This window comes from Pelobates fuscus, chromosome 11 (assembly GCF_036172605.1).
Source record: "Pelobates fuscus isolate aPelFus1 chromosome 11, aPelFus1.pri, whole genome shotgun sequence".
In the NCBI taxonomy this organism is placed as follows: domain Eukaryota; kingdom Metazoa; phylum Chordata; class Amphibia; order Anura; family Pelobatidae; genus Pelobates; species Pelobates fuscus.
Genome location: NC_086327.1, coordinates 81,581,769 through 81,596,736, shown reverse-complemented (window position 1 = coordinate 81,596,736; position 14,968 = coordinate 81,581,769). Strand labels below are relative to the sequence as shown.

General features: G+C 38.7%; 1 protein-coding gene across 5 annotated transcripts in view; it reads right to left on the bottom strand.

Annotated features, from left to right (window-relative positions):
* Positions 1–14,968, bottom strand: part of USP2 (ubiquitin specific peptidase 2) — a 91,898-nt gene that overhangs the window by 5,487 nt on the left and 71,443 nt on the right. For all 5 annotated transcript variants that reach the window (XM_063437001.1, XM_063436999.1, XM_063437000.1 and 2 more), the window contains 6 exons: positions 8,894–8,944; positions 8,669–8,789; positions 7,065–7,176; positions 5,588–5,698; positions 1,239–1,303; positions 766–869 (listed from right to left, as the gene is read on the bottom strand). In XM_063437001.1, the coding sequence (XP_063293071.1) occupies positions 766–869; positions 1,239–1,303; positions 5,588–5,698; positions 7,065–7,176; positions 8,669–8,789; positions 8,894–8,944 (564 nt within the window). The remainder of the gene's footprint in view (positions 1–765; positions 870–1,238; positions 1,304–5,587; positions 5,699–7,064; positions 7,177–8,668; positions 8,790–8,893; positions 8,945–14,968) is intronic.

Sequence of the window (14,968 nt, the reverse complement as noted above, 5' to 3'; positions counted from 1 at the left end):
GAACAGAGTCCATATCCTTGCGATATTTCTGCCTGAATGCCTTATAACAGTGTGTGTGCTCCGTTTCTTTTGGTGCCTACTATCAATAGCTGCTTTTCTCTTAAAATCACAGTGGCAGGGACATGTGGTATTTAATTGGGTTTTCGTGCCTTCTAATTTATCTCCAGAAATATATATTAATGATATATAATGATTACTATGAAACATTAGAAAAGAAGCTTACATGTGGTTTATTCTCAAAACCTTGGCTTTATAGCAATTCAACAAAAAATTTTTTTAAAAACTCAAGTGACAGCTTACCATAGTATGCAGAGTTAGAAACTAGGTGCACAGAACTTACATTTTGCTCATATAAGCCTTAGATTAATATTTTTGGATTCACTTTTAAAAGTTTTTTTTCACAGTATTAATAAAATATAAAAACAAATATATAGTTTATCTGTTTAAATTACTGAATTTCGTATAATATCAAAAACTGCTTATGAGCTGTGTGAAAATAAAAATCGGAAAGCATCATAGAATTGGTGTTTCGTGCTTTGGAAGGTTTTAAATGCTAATTCACAAACTGTCAAACTCTGAGCCAAGGTACTTGGACAGTCAAGTTTGTCTACACTGAAATTCTTCTGAAGTATTTCATCTCTGACTCAAGCAATAAGCAGGTTTTCCCACATTATCATTATTATGTTTGTCATCAGTTTAAAAATGACTCCTCCTTGCATTAAAAAATAAAAATAAAATATTCATCTTTTTTCAGGATGACATTACCTTAGCAATTGGTAGGGACAGGTCCCAAAAGGGGTCAAAAACAGTGGAGCAATATCCGCATTCCGTGCATGTGAGAGAACTCTTTAACTGTCCAACAAACAGTTCTGGGGGCAAGATAGAAGAGCAGGGTGAGAGACTGTTGTAGAACAGTAAGGGTTATCAAGATTATGGCAGAGACAGAGGTTGAGAAGAACAGAAAGCAGGTATGGAAAAGCAGACAGAGAAAACAGAACATGAAAGATATCTAGTAGAAGACAATAAGCCAATGCAAATGGTGGATAGTAAACAACATTAAAAGGTTGGATACGATTAAGATAAACTAGAAAATTATAAATGGAAAGATGTGTAGTGTTAGTAAATTCAACTACACAAACATACTATATATAATATTAGTGAAAGTCAATATTAACCTAAATCACTCCATATTGTGTACAAAATAAAAACAAAAAAAAAAAAAATACATTACAACTTACCCACAATCCTGCTGTCTTCCCTCTCAAGATACCTTTTCCACATTTCTTTCCCTTTTTCTGTATCACTGATCAGACATTTGGAAAAATAAAAAAAATAAATGATGAAATGTTATAAAGGTGAAAAAGTAGAGAAATGGAAAATAAATAGTTTTTATTACATTAAGAAATTCTCTGTAGCGCTATAAAACAAATATAAAAACAAGATATTTTGTCTTAAAGGAACACTAAGCACCAAACCCAAAACACCTTGATGCAGTGCATTCGGTGCAAAGTTGCAGTCCCTTTTCTTGGATGATGTAGAACCCAGAGAAACCGCAAGGCTTACATTTGTCTGAAAATACTCCTCCATGGCTGCCATACAGACAGACACTAGAGAGTCTACCTCCTTAAGAACTATTGAAGGTCTTCACATTCAGCATCATCTCACATATGGTGGCTATCGACCAGCATGCACTGTAGATCCTTAGTGCTTCTCTATGAGAAGCGGCGCACTTGAACTGAGAGCAGAACTTTCCTCTGCTGGATTACAGGTAAATAATATGGCTTTTTTCAACAGGTTTAATTTTTATATATTTTACAGCCACTAGTAGAAATTGAAATTGCAGAATATAAACAGTGCCAACTCTCAGTAAGAGAGTTTTTCATTTAGAAGGCAGGGACAGCATATATGCCCCAAATAGCTATACAAAAAACGCAGGCAAATTTAATCCATGTGAGCCCATGGTGAGGCAGAATGACCTTGTAAGTCTCACATCTCTCAAGACTTGTGAGGGAATATTCTTAATAGCGGATTTGGAAAAAATCTCCAACTTGACTTTAACCCCTTAAGGACCAAACTTCTGGAATAAAAGGGAATCATGACATGTCACACATGTCATGTGTCCTTAAGGGGTTAAAGGACAACTATTGTAACCCAGATCAGCTCAATGAAGTGGTCTGGGTGCCAGGTCCCCCATGTTTTAACCCTGCAGCTGTAAACATAGCAGTTTCGGAGAAACTGCTATATTTACATTGCAGGGTTAATCCAGCCTCTAGTGGCCGTCTTCCTGACAGCCGCTAGAAGCGCTTCCCCCAACGCTCAATGCCAAAAATCGTATTGAGCACGCAAAATGCTTTCCTATGGGCGGTTTGATTGCATGCGTGCTTGGGAGCAGTCGTCGGAGGGAGAGAGTCATCAGCGCCGAGGGAGCCTGGCGCTGGATAAAGGTAAGTGGCTGAAGGGGTTTTAACCCCTTCAGTCCAGCAGGAGGGGGGCCCTGTGGGAGGGGAGGGGCGGACCTAAGGGTTATATAGTGTCAGGAAAACAGGTTTGTTTTCCTGACACTAGTAATCCTTTAATCATATATTATTTTTACCTGAATTTTGCAATTTGGTTTTCAAATTCAGACCATTTGCTGTTTAGTGAATAAACTCCACATTGTGTTTATGTGAAAGCTTATGACTGAAACCAAATTTACTTACGGTTTCCAAGAGAGATTAAAACTAATTCTAGAGATACCAAAACCCGTTTAACTTTTAGTCTGTGCCAAATAATAAAAGTGCACAGTTCAGGCATTCAATTAAAAATAAACACATTCATTCTAATAAAGCAAAAATAGGAAAACAGAAAATAAAATCTCAAACTTTTTTTTTTTTGGGGGGCCAAACACTTGTGATTCCCAAAAAGAAGAAAAACAAAGTTTAAAAAAGTGTCAACGTATTTAATGGAATAAGCTTTATACAATAACAAGTGCTTGCTGCCAGAATGGTAGTTTCCCTATTCACCTGTTACGCAGCTAGTGATATATATATATAAATAAGTCATTCTCACTGGTTGCAAATAGGATGAATATGGAAACTACCAGTCTGGCAGCAAGCACCTGTTCTTGTACGAAGTGTATCCCACTGTAATAATAGGCATGTATATAGTATAGCTATTATTACAGTTTTTAATTCTCGGAAGACCGTATACGTTCTATTTTAACAAGTGAAAAGGCAAACCTAAAAAGTATGATGTAACATGATTAACATAAATGAGTATTTGTGCAGCAGAAAAGAACAGCATCAGACCTGTCATTACACATTAAGTAATAAGTAATTGCAGTTATATAATGAGCTATAAAATCAGCAGACGGTTTTGGCAGAGATGTGATGAAATTCCAAGCATGGCAGAACTCCAGGTACTTAATCTGTTTCTAGTGGCACAGCACAAAATAGAAAACTACTTTTACGATAAAGCTGACCCTACCAGAAGTTCTTCCAAAATAAAATAATGTGTCCTTTGTTCTCAGTTCCCGTTCACATTTACTACATCAATGCAGGGTTTCCAGTTTTTAAAAGGTACACTTCACTCCCCAAATACAAAATTAAACATTGATATTTAGTACATATACCCCAATGAAAACATGCATACATTTAATTATGCATTTTTTTTCCCCATTGAAGCTATATTTAAAAACAGCTTGCAGAAGCTGCAGACCTTGATTTAATGCATCTCTATGAGGAGATGCGGATTGGCGTAGCACAGTGTTTTGCCAAGCAAGCTCAATAGCCTCCCTATGGGAAATTATGGGATTGGCTGAGATTTTCGAGATTGATTATTTCAGCCATGGAGGTGGAGTTTAGTCACAGCAAAACTGGCACGATGAGGGAGAGAAAGGTTAGTAAAATCACCTTTTTACTGTGATCGGAGAGAGGGGGGTGATCAGCTAAGTAGCCACTTCAGGGCTATGGTGTCAAGAATACAGGTTTGTATTCCTGACACTATAGTGTTCCTTGCTCCATGCACAATTTGTGAAGGTGTTTTAAAATGTTCTCAGAGAGCGGTGTTTCTTTGGATGGTGAGCATAGCCAAGAAACTCATCTTTGACATAAACAAGTTACCGGTATATTCTTTTCACAACAGATTTACATGAATGTGTCTCGCCACTTTCTCTAGGAAACACAAATCCACTCCTGGTCGGATTCCTCTAGGTTCCACTCTGTGACTGAGCACTGCGTCTTTGCAGACCTAAGTGCCTGATTTAATCAGAGCAATAGAATACGCCAAGGGAAACTCTAAAATTTGACGTACAAACACCTATTTCTGATGTTAGAGTTTCTTCCTAATGTATTAGAATTTAGGGGCCCCCCCATCTGATAAAAACATAGGATAGGATTACAAGTCTTGCCGCACCAGGCCCGCTGCAGCCGCTTCTACTCCCCTGACTGAGATCATCCATGATGATAATCTCATCCAATCCAATGCTTCTTCAAAGAAAAGCATTGATGCCCTAATGTGCAGAAGTAGCAATTGCTTTATTAAACCACTGAGCATTTTCTCATAAAGGTGCATTTTCTCAATGCATCTCTATGGGAAGCATTCAACATCTTCATACGGAGCACGAGGACTCCAAATGTCAGTCGTGCAAAGATTGCAGGAAAGGAATAGGAAGTGTGACGGAACGCAGTTACTGAAGGCCATCCCCGAAAGCCGATTGGTGCAAGTTGGTTTTGCGCTCTTTCTCCAGATTGGCCGGCAAGACCCCTCCTCTCCCTAAGTGCCGGTTAGTGCAAATTGGTTTGCACCCTTTCTCCTGATTGGCTGCCACGTGATTGAAGCACTGAATTTGAATCCACCGGCCTAAACCAATTAATTCTGTGGAGCTATTTTCGGGTGTGTACAGAGCCTCAAGCCCAGACCCTGTACAACGATTGCTCGGGCCCTGTACATCCAATCGCTCCGTTATGTGCAGGGATCATAGCTGGAACCAGGAGCTATTTGTGGATGTATGGCACGTGAGGATGCATTACTGTATTGTGTATCTTTTTGTGGTTTTGGGGTGTTTGGCTTCCTGTGTCCGGGAGATACCATTATCACCCAGACACAGCGACACCTGGGCGGGCTTATGTTTTCATGTTACTTTGAATGGAGATCCCCTGCTGGGGGACTGTGCATAAATACCATGTATCTTGCCTGAAATAAACCGTTCTATTTCACCCTTCACCAAGTCTCAACTAGTGTTTGGGTGATTCCACGATTACCCTTCTGCAAGCGACTATAATCACTGGCTAGCAACTCTAACCACTCTAGGGCAGGGCACAACTGGGAAATGGCGACCACAGGTGTAAGTAACCCATCCTCGAGAGGGTATACCGCCACAGGAAGCACCTCTAGCAGCTGTCTGAGTAACAGAAAATGCAGTGCCGAGACTGTCTCTTTGCCTTAAAACCACACAATATAGTGGTTTTGGTGCTAAGAGTGTCCCTCTAACAAAGCATGGCATACAGTCCCCTTAAAGAATACACTTATATTAGGGAAAATGTAAAACAGGTTTGTTACATGTTTATTAATTCTATTTTCTAAAATATATGTATATATATTCACTTACGGCATATGATCCAGATCTTGGTTGGAGGGACGCAGTCTAACAATTACTCGGTTGACTTCATTGTGTAAACCATCCAACAGAAATCTCAAAAATTCCTGAGCATCCTGCTGGCTGCAAGGAGACAAAGAAAGAGGACCTATGGTAAGATTCTATGTTCACCACAACTTCTAGACAGCTTTCCTAGGTTCCTCACTACATGTAAAATACATTTTATTGGACATTGCAAATTAGGGTGGTGAAACAGTCACAGGTACAGAAACCAGCAAGGCACCATATAATATGTAAAAGTCATACAGTTTTTTTAATTACTTAGAGCACCTGCCATCCAACCCCTCTTCGGGATAGAGTGGAAAAATAGGAAATGGTTTGGCTCTTATCCGAGTGAAGGTGCCAATGGACTCCAACTACCATAACCACCAGAGTGCACAGTAGACGTTAAGGTGATTCCACTACCTATACAAGTTCCAAATTGAGAACCAAATTGCTAAATTCACTAAATGTAATTGAGATATGTTATTTTAGGATCAGCTACTCACATCATAGATTTTTCCAGCCTTGTTGGGAGTTGCAATGACCAAGGGCAGTTCCGATTTTATTTTGTTACCGCTTTTTTTTTTGGTGTTCCTAGATTGTTTATTTTTGTTGTCGTTTTATATTGCTTTTCTATTTTTCTGTTTTATGGCATTTAATAAAAAGTATAAAACATATACCTACAATTTAATTAATCTTTTAGAAGTTTATTATTTAAACTAGTTGGGCACCCATGTTTAACTTTTAAAACCTGCCATAGATACCAGTGAAAGGGATAACACGGCAAGGTCATGACTTATTTAAGTCACAGGGCTCTGTTTATGGTGAATAGTGAATAGGGTTTTTGTGTACTGAGGATCTTGGTTAACAGAAAACTTAAGCTGCAGTTTACTTTAGAATTAGTAGATGTGTGGGAACAAAATTACTGATAAGAGTGTTTTTTGGAAATTGACATTTGCAGATCTCCACGGGATGTCTATTTCCTATTAAATTGTTGTTCATCAACACTTAAGACCACTTTCAAAGCGGTGTTTAAAAGGTGTAGGTTTATTTAAAAAACACTCTACATTGTGTGACAAGCCTACAAAAACAAAAGCCTTGACATTTCAATTGGCCCTCTACATTATAAAGGTTAATAATTAAGACAGGCTCAGGTTGAGATAACAAACAATCTTTGCAGGGCCATGTGAAGAATTATCTCTGACTTTACAATGCATCAAAAGTCAATAGATACGGCAAAGTGCAATTAGGATTATTGTGATTTTACTATGTGTGCAATGAAAGTTGAGTGTGACATAGAATAATACATGTTTTTTTTAAATAAAATTTTATGAAATTCTGTCTAATGTTGCAGTCTGGTGGTTAACGGATCAATGAGAGCTTATGGCTTACACTATTGATGAGATTTGAAAAACTAAGACCATTATATATTTTTTTAAATTCTTACTTGTATCCCATGAATCTTGGAGCATATCGCTGTATCTGAGTTTTGAAGTCCGAGGGGCTGACCACCTCATTGGCTGAACTTGTCCACATTGCTTGAAGGAGGCGAGCAAACTCTGAAGAGGAAAAAAAAAAAAAAAAAAAAGAAGAAGAATTTCATTATAAAGAGGTGGAAAAACTTGCAGGGCCAGATTTCCCATTAGCCAGAGTAGATTTCTGCCTACAGGTACTTGGTTTCGACATAATTATATGTGTTAAATGTGTTGGGGTTTTTTTGGGGGGGTGGGGGGGGCTTAGGTGGGATGGTGGAAGATGATAAGTACCATGAGCCTTGACCGGTGTCCCCTGCAATCTTCTGCATCTACAGGCAGCAGACATTTAAACGTGGCCCAGGGAACTTGCATTTAATGTACGGACGGCATAAAGATAAAACGTTTAAGTGATTAATCTGTACATAATTTGTGTTGCACCTTTACGTATGTGTTTTCCTAAGCCCTATATGTTGTATTTACAGCCTTAATGTCAATATTTTGTGTCATTCATAGGTGTGTCAACACAACACCATGTTGTCACAGTTACAGCTTTTTGGAGATACCTCCTCGTTATAGGTAGGTGTGTCTCTGTGTGTTTCTATTTCCATGAGTGACTCAGGCAGAGAGTGTAATTAAACTGGTCTGTGCCTTTATATATGTGAAGTCTAATTAATACAGATACAGGTAAGAGTAGTACCATGTCAGAAATAGAAACACAATAAAGAATAAGAACGAAGGAAGTGTTTTTTTTTTTTCTGACAAATTGTGTTTATGAAAAAGACTAATAATACAATTATTTTACAGTTTCTTTTGCCTGAATCTAACCATACTAATTAACCAACAAAATATCTACGGTAATTATTTGTGCTGTTGGATAAAGTTTTTTGTACATACATAGCTACTATACACTTTAATTCTTACATATGCAACTCGCATTCATAAAAATTATACATACTGTATCAAACACTGCTGCACATACCAGTTTGCATATTATTACCCAATACCAATATTTCCCTGACCTACTTGAGGTTACTATGTTGCAACCCCTGTACAATATGTTCCTTTAAATCTGCAATCTGTACCAATTCAGTTTCTCCCTAGTTAGAGTCTGTACAGATGTTTAAACAACAATTGGATAAATACTTTAAAGTAAAAGCTTCTTGATCCAATGATAGATCTTACTGCCATTTGGGGGTCAAGAAGGATTTTTCCCTAGTTTGTTGCAAAATTGGAAATCACTTCAGATTGTGTTTTTTGCCTTCTTTTGGATCAACAGCAAAAGCAAATGTGAGAAAGGTTGGATTTGATGGACACGTGTCTCTTTTCACCTATGTAACTAAGTTATATCAACAAGATATCATCTTAATCCATGAGAAAATAATCTATTTTCTTATTTCGCCATGTACCAAAGTCTGCGCATTCTAGATGCAATAATCATTTCCTTCCCTCTTTCTTGTGTAAAAACGTATTTTTTTTGTATGTGCACTTTGCAGCTCTTCAATAAATTCTTATTTTCCCCCCACGCATACAGTTTTGTTTTTTTATATACACCACATTTTGTTACGTTCTAACCTACCCTCCATGATAGCTGTATTACAGTTCTTCGAATTCAGATCCCGACGATGAGAGTTCTGCAGACAATAGTCTCGGAGGTCCTTGGTGTTACTTAGACATTGGAGTATGGAGTTCATGAAGCACTAAAATACATACACACATACTCAGTAAGATTCAGAATCCACATGAACCAGTTGTGATATGGTACAAGACAGTTTGAAAAATACAATAAAGAAATAAGACTTACTGTATTCCCCAGATTCCGTAGACCGACCAATCCTTGTACCGATTTAACAGACTAAAAGAGAAACAAAAAATATAAATGGTCATGAACCAGCCTTGATGAAGGAAACGGACAGCAGCAGAGTTGGCCCCAATGCTGGGCAACTGCCTAAAGCCTCACACTCACTAAAGAGGTAAGGAAATGTTGCACTAATAATGGTGCCGATGGACAAACCAACACACTAATAACATCCCACTAAGCCTTTTTAAAGCCCCAGTGGGGAATGTCGAAAAGAACAGTGACAGCCAGAAGTAAAAGTGGTTTTAATAAGTGTGGAATGATTACAAATGCAAGTATACACAGCTACATAAATATGTCCAGACTTAGTTTACTAAAGTTTGTGTGATGATGAATAATAATGGGCTTGTTTAATCTACTATTTCCCATTAAAAGAAAATGGTAGCAAAAGCAGTCAAGAGTACAAGTGTAATCAAATGTTTTTGATTGGGAGGTATAAAATCAGAAAAGGATAGACAGGCCTGTGGGGGAATGAAAGTGTCCAGACTTAGACCCTAATTGGTGGTCCTATCTGTAAAGCAGACAGGGCTGATGAATGATGGGGTGTGTTGGACTGATGTGAATACATGCCAGCCAGGCTAACAGCATGTCTGACCAGTCCCACTCAGCTTTATTAAAAGCACTCTGCACATTTTTATTATTTATATAGCGCCAGCAAATTCCGTAGCGCTGTACAATAGGTGGGCTTTCAATGCCCTGACTTCATTTGGCATGTAATTTCTGCAGGATCTGCATGTAATATTAAATTCATATCATGTGAAATTTAGATCCTATTTTGATAGCTCTCTGAATTATATCTCCAGGCTCTTAGTGCTTCTTGAGCTAAACAAATAATGTGATTACAGATTTAGCCGCCTTCCAAATTCAATGAGACACAAACAGCAATGGTTAGGAAGCTGTTGACTTCTGATTTGCCAGTGTTTAACTTATACATACCATAAGGTTGGCAAATAGTGCCTTTAGAACCTCGTGCTTCAGTTTGTATCTATCATGCTAGTTCAGAACACTGCTGCAGGACATGTCCATGCTTTAGAAAGATTATAAATCAACATAGCATCATTCATGCTTATGAAACTTCTCAAAAAACAAATGATTAAAAAAAAATATATATATATCTTATACATAACTGATGTATCTTGAGAAGCATTTATGGCAACAGCATCCATCAGTGAAACCCTAAGAGGGGGTGTCATTTGATATGTCCAACGCAACAAGTAATTAAAGAGATACTCTAAGCTGTAACTGATGGCCATTTTTTTGATCTATACTTCTGTTCACTGCTCTGCTTTGACGGAGATTCTGACCGTCACTAAGGGCTGCCTTGTTAAGCAATATAACTGAAGGGGAAAATGCACTCTTCTATAATCTATCAATCCAAGCCCAAATCTAGTCGATCTATGCATAAATATGTTGCTGGTATGAGAGTTGAAAATGTCTATATTTAAAGTAGAATTATTTCATTTTGTTGATTGTGATAATTGATTAGATTTCCCCTTATTATAATAGCCTAATGAATGTAGTAAATTCCTAAAAATGCTCTATTTAATAGAAGCATATGAACCAAGTCCTGAACTGAGCTGCATTGCAACCTCACTTACCAAATCATTTAGCAAGTGACATTGCAATCCAGCTTAGTCCAGTCACGACCAGGGCCCACAATTAAACAAGTTTTCGCCTCTTCCATGGCACAAAAGGACAGCATTTTAACAATGATTGACTGGAGCCAACATGGAATGTCACAGTTCCAAGATATACAGGACATAGGAAGAGCACTCCAGAGGTCTTATTCAAAGGTATTTATTCGGTGAGAAAATCAATCGACGTTTCGACCATACGGTCTTTATCAAGATATCAGTTCCAAGATAGATATATGAATTGCTACATTTAATTACTTTGCAGATCTTACAAAAACCATATGTGCCAGACAGAGAAAAATTATAGATCCTCAGAAATTAAAATTTTCCAGTGAAGTGAACACTCAAGCTAAAAGGGCCAAGCTGTAACTAAAGTGTAGTTTAATTTTTACTAAAGCCATTTTTTTCCCTCCAAATGTAATTAGGTTTTCTTTTTACTTCAGTGAAAATAATCACATGCGTCTATTTGTACATATGAAAAACAACTGAAATGAAATGGGAACCCAATTTTGAGTTAAGAACTACTGCAGTAGACTATAAACTCGGAGTCTGTTCATAACGTCTATTTTTTTGTATTCCCACAGCACAGTGTTACAGGATAAGTTGGTTCTCTAGAAATAAGTTACAGTAGTAAAAATGCACAGATTGTTTCCAATTGCTATGCAGATTTCCAATACGTGTACAGAAACCGTAAAGTGGCACTGTCACCATTTAGGAACTTTGCAGATTTTGCAAAGACCACCGACAATGATATCGCCACTGAGGGTCCATGGGCCGAGGAAGGAGTGAGGCAACAAAGGAGAGTTCTACTTACCTGTACCAGTCCATCGCAGGCACTGCCATCTTCTCCCGGTGAGTCTGCTTTAGCACCAGGAGCCAATATCACTAATGAACTCGTGCATGCGCAAGAGTACAGCATTGAGGTCTATGGAGTACAGCATTGAGGTCTTTTGAGGAGACCGCTAGTTCCTCCATAGATAAAACCAGTTCCCTGCAGCCGTCACTGGTGATGGCTGGGGATTGACACTTCTAGACGGTGGTAACTCTGCCCAGTGTCTAGAAGTGTCAGGCGTAGGAAACTTTTAGTGAAATTCAGGGAAAAGTTTCAGTGAAATTCCAACACGGTCAATATGAGTATTTCATAAAGATTATGTCTTTATGAAATACAAATTTTTCAAGGGAGTTCACAATGACGCTTTAAGTAAGTTGAATGGGTTCTCTTCTCTAGAATTGTTCTGGTTTATCCTGTGATATGATCCTGCACAATTTGTATACTTTTTACAGTATTCATTACAGAATTCCTAGAATCTTAGACTCTGTGCTTAGATTTAAAACTAGAATATGCTGGTTGTGGCAGGTACAGCAGCAGAAAGTGACTGAGTTCATAGCATGACAAGGTTAGGGGCTGGTAAAAGGTTCCTTGGAATTGATAACATTCTTGTATGTCTCTTTCAACAGCCAGCTGTAAGCTGCCACATTCCACACAAGGAATGACTTACTGCTAGAGGGCAAAGCGTGAACACCGTATCACATGTTTAGATAAAATAATGAGGGTTCAATAAATCTACAGTTTTTATTTTTGCATGGGATGACATAGCCACCTCTCAGAGATCAGACAACTTTTAATATTCTGATTAAAAGAACACTAAAGCGTTAGGAATATAAATGTGTTTTCCTTACGCTTTATCGTTTCTGTCTTTAATAATAAAGTTGTCTCCCCCCCATTTGGCATAGATGTGAATAAAAAATATTTTTTATAGTGACGAGGCTCCCTCTGCTCTGCTTACCTCCCCTCCTCTCGCGGTGTCAATGTGAAGATACGGACTCCTTTTGAGTCAGTCTAATACTATGCTTCCTATAGAGGAGCATTGGGAACCTGATGTGCATGCACAGCGAGTGCCAAGTGCCTTAAATTTCCCCATAGGCAACCGTTAAATCATTGCTTCCCTATGGCTGCTGCAGTCACATGACAGAGTCTTGCTCAGGTGATGAAGCAGGAAGCACCACTAATGGCTGTCGCTATGACAGCACTACATGAGGATTTAATCCTGCAATGTTTTACATTGCAGGGTTAAACCTACAGGACCACTACACCCAGGTCACTTCATTGCGATGAAGTGGCCTGGGTGACACTAGTGGGCCTTTAAAGGGGCACTACAGTCACCAGAACAACTACAGCTTAATGCAGTTGTTCTGGTGTCTACAGCCTGCAGGTTTTTTAATGTAAAGACTGCCTTTTCAGTGAAAAGGCAGTGTTTACTTCAAAGTCACTCAGAGGGCCACTAGAATGTGCTTCCACACTCTGCATGGAGACACTGAACGCACCCAATTCATCTGCATAGACTCAATGCGGATTGGTGCAGTGTGGCATTTTGTCGCACATGAACAATAGCCTCCCAATCATTGTATTCCTGCCAAGGAGGCGAAGAGACCGGCTTGGTTTTTGAATTTTTTTTTTTTAAATATAGACTCACCTTTTACAGGGAAGCAAGGAGGGTGAGGGGCCTAATAAGGGTTATTAAAATTATTGTGTGAGGAATACATGTTTGTAAGTGGAAGTTTAATGTTGCTCCACTAGTACATTACTGTACTGCAGATTATTGCAGTTCCTTTAAAACACAATAATTTCAAGCATGTGTCTGGACTACGCTCAGTGACCTTTGAACAATATCCAGAAATAACTTCCACAACCTAGTGCATCCCTCAGAATGAAATAACCTGTGATGAATGTGTGCTTGCTTTTCCTTATTCCATTGATTATTGGAAGGGATGACTAAAATGTTACAATAACTGTATTCATATGATGAAGTAATAAAGTAGATTATGCTGAATGTAAGTTTGTTTGTGGAGGGCCCTCACAACCTTTTGTTGCCCTATGTCCAACTTGTCTAGTTGCAACTTATTCTTTGTTCGTCCACATACTGCACACGAATGTGAAATTTGATGGCGCTTTATAGCTACACAATAATTAAATTGTGTACAGACAAAGCTTCCCAGCACCCCTACCAACTCACCTTTAACTCCAAAGACACATTTTCATTTTCATTGCAGATTCAGGGTACCCAAACAAGTGATAGTAGCCATCCAGCAGATGTGAGAACTACATTTATTACTCACTGTATTACTCTTTGGCAGATACAAACTCCAATAACTTTCAGCCTGGTCTGTATATGGCGTTGCTACGGAACAACTCAAAACTAGTTAAAATCTGCTTATTATTTGCTTTGGAGGCTAAAGGACCCGAACTGCAATATTGTTATTTATGAAGCGCCAGCATATTCTGTAGAACTGAACTGTAGGTAGTCTAACAAGTAGTTGCAACAAGACAAGTTGGACATATATGAACACAAGGCGCCTAGAGCTTACATTCTATGGCTAAGAAGGAGATCTACATAGAGCTAGGTCTACATGAGCACAGCACTAGTATGACACCACATCCAGCTGTCTTGTACCATCGCAGAGAAAGCTGTAAAAGAACATAGCTCACAGCCTCGTACTTCACATAAAGGACCACTAAAGTCACCCAGACCACGTCATCTCAATGAACTGATCTGCATGCAGTGATTCGGTAATTTTGACCCTGCAATGAAAAACATTGTAGTTTTGACCCTGCAATGAAAAACATTGTAGTTTTGTACAAATTGCAATGTTGAAATACACCTCTAGTCAAGAGGCCCTCTACCCGACAGCTAATTCCTCCTCCAGAAGCCAGTGAAACTCTGTTCTGGAGAGCGATGTTTGATTGATTGGAGAAGCGCAGCATTTGGCCGCCATGCCCGTTTCCAATCCATTGGATTGAAAGAGATTGTGTGTATTATCAGCTTCGATGCTTCACTCTACAGCACCGTTTCCCAATTGGTGTTCCGCGGAACCCTAGGGTTCCGTGGAATACAAATTGGGGTTCGCCAAAAATTTTAAAAACTGGGTGGAGTAAAATGTAAAAAAAAATTAAATAAAAAATGTATGTGTGTCTGTTAGGGAGTTTGTATGTGTTTGTCAGTGAGAGTGAATGTGTGCATGTGTTTGTCAGTGAGAATGTATCTGTTCTTGTCAATGAGAGTGTATATGTGTTTGTATGTGTGTCTCAGTCAAAGAGTGTGTGTGTGTGTCAGTCAAAGAGTGTGTGTGTGTGTCAGTCAAAGAGTGTGTGTGTGTGTCAGTCAAAGAGTGTGTGTGTGTGTGTGTCAGTCAAAGAGTGTGTGTGTGTGTGTGTCAGTCAAAGAGTGTGTGTGTGTGTGTGTGTCAGTCAAAGAGTGTGTGTGTGTGTGTGTGTGTGTCAGTCAAAGAGTGTGTGTGTGTGTGTGTGTCAGTCAAAGAGTGTGTGTGTGTGTGTGTGTCAGTCAAAGAGTGTGTGTGTGTGTCAGTCAAAGAGTGTGTGTGTGTGTGT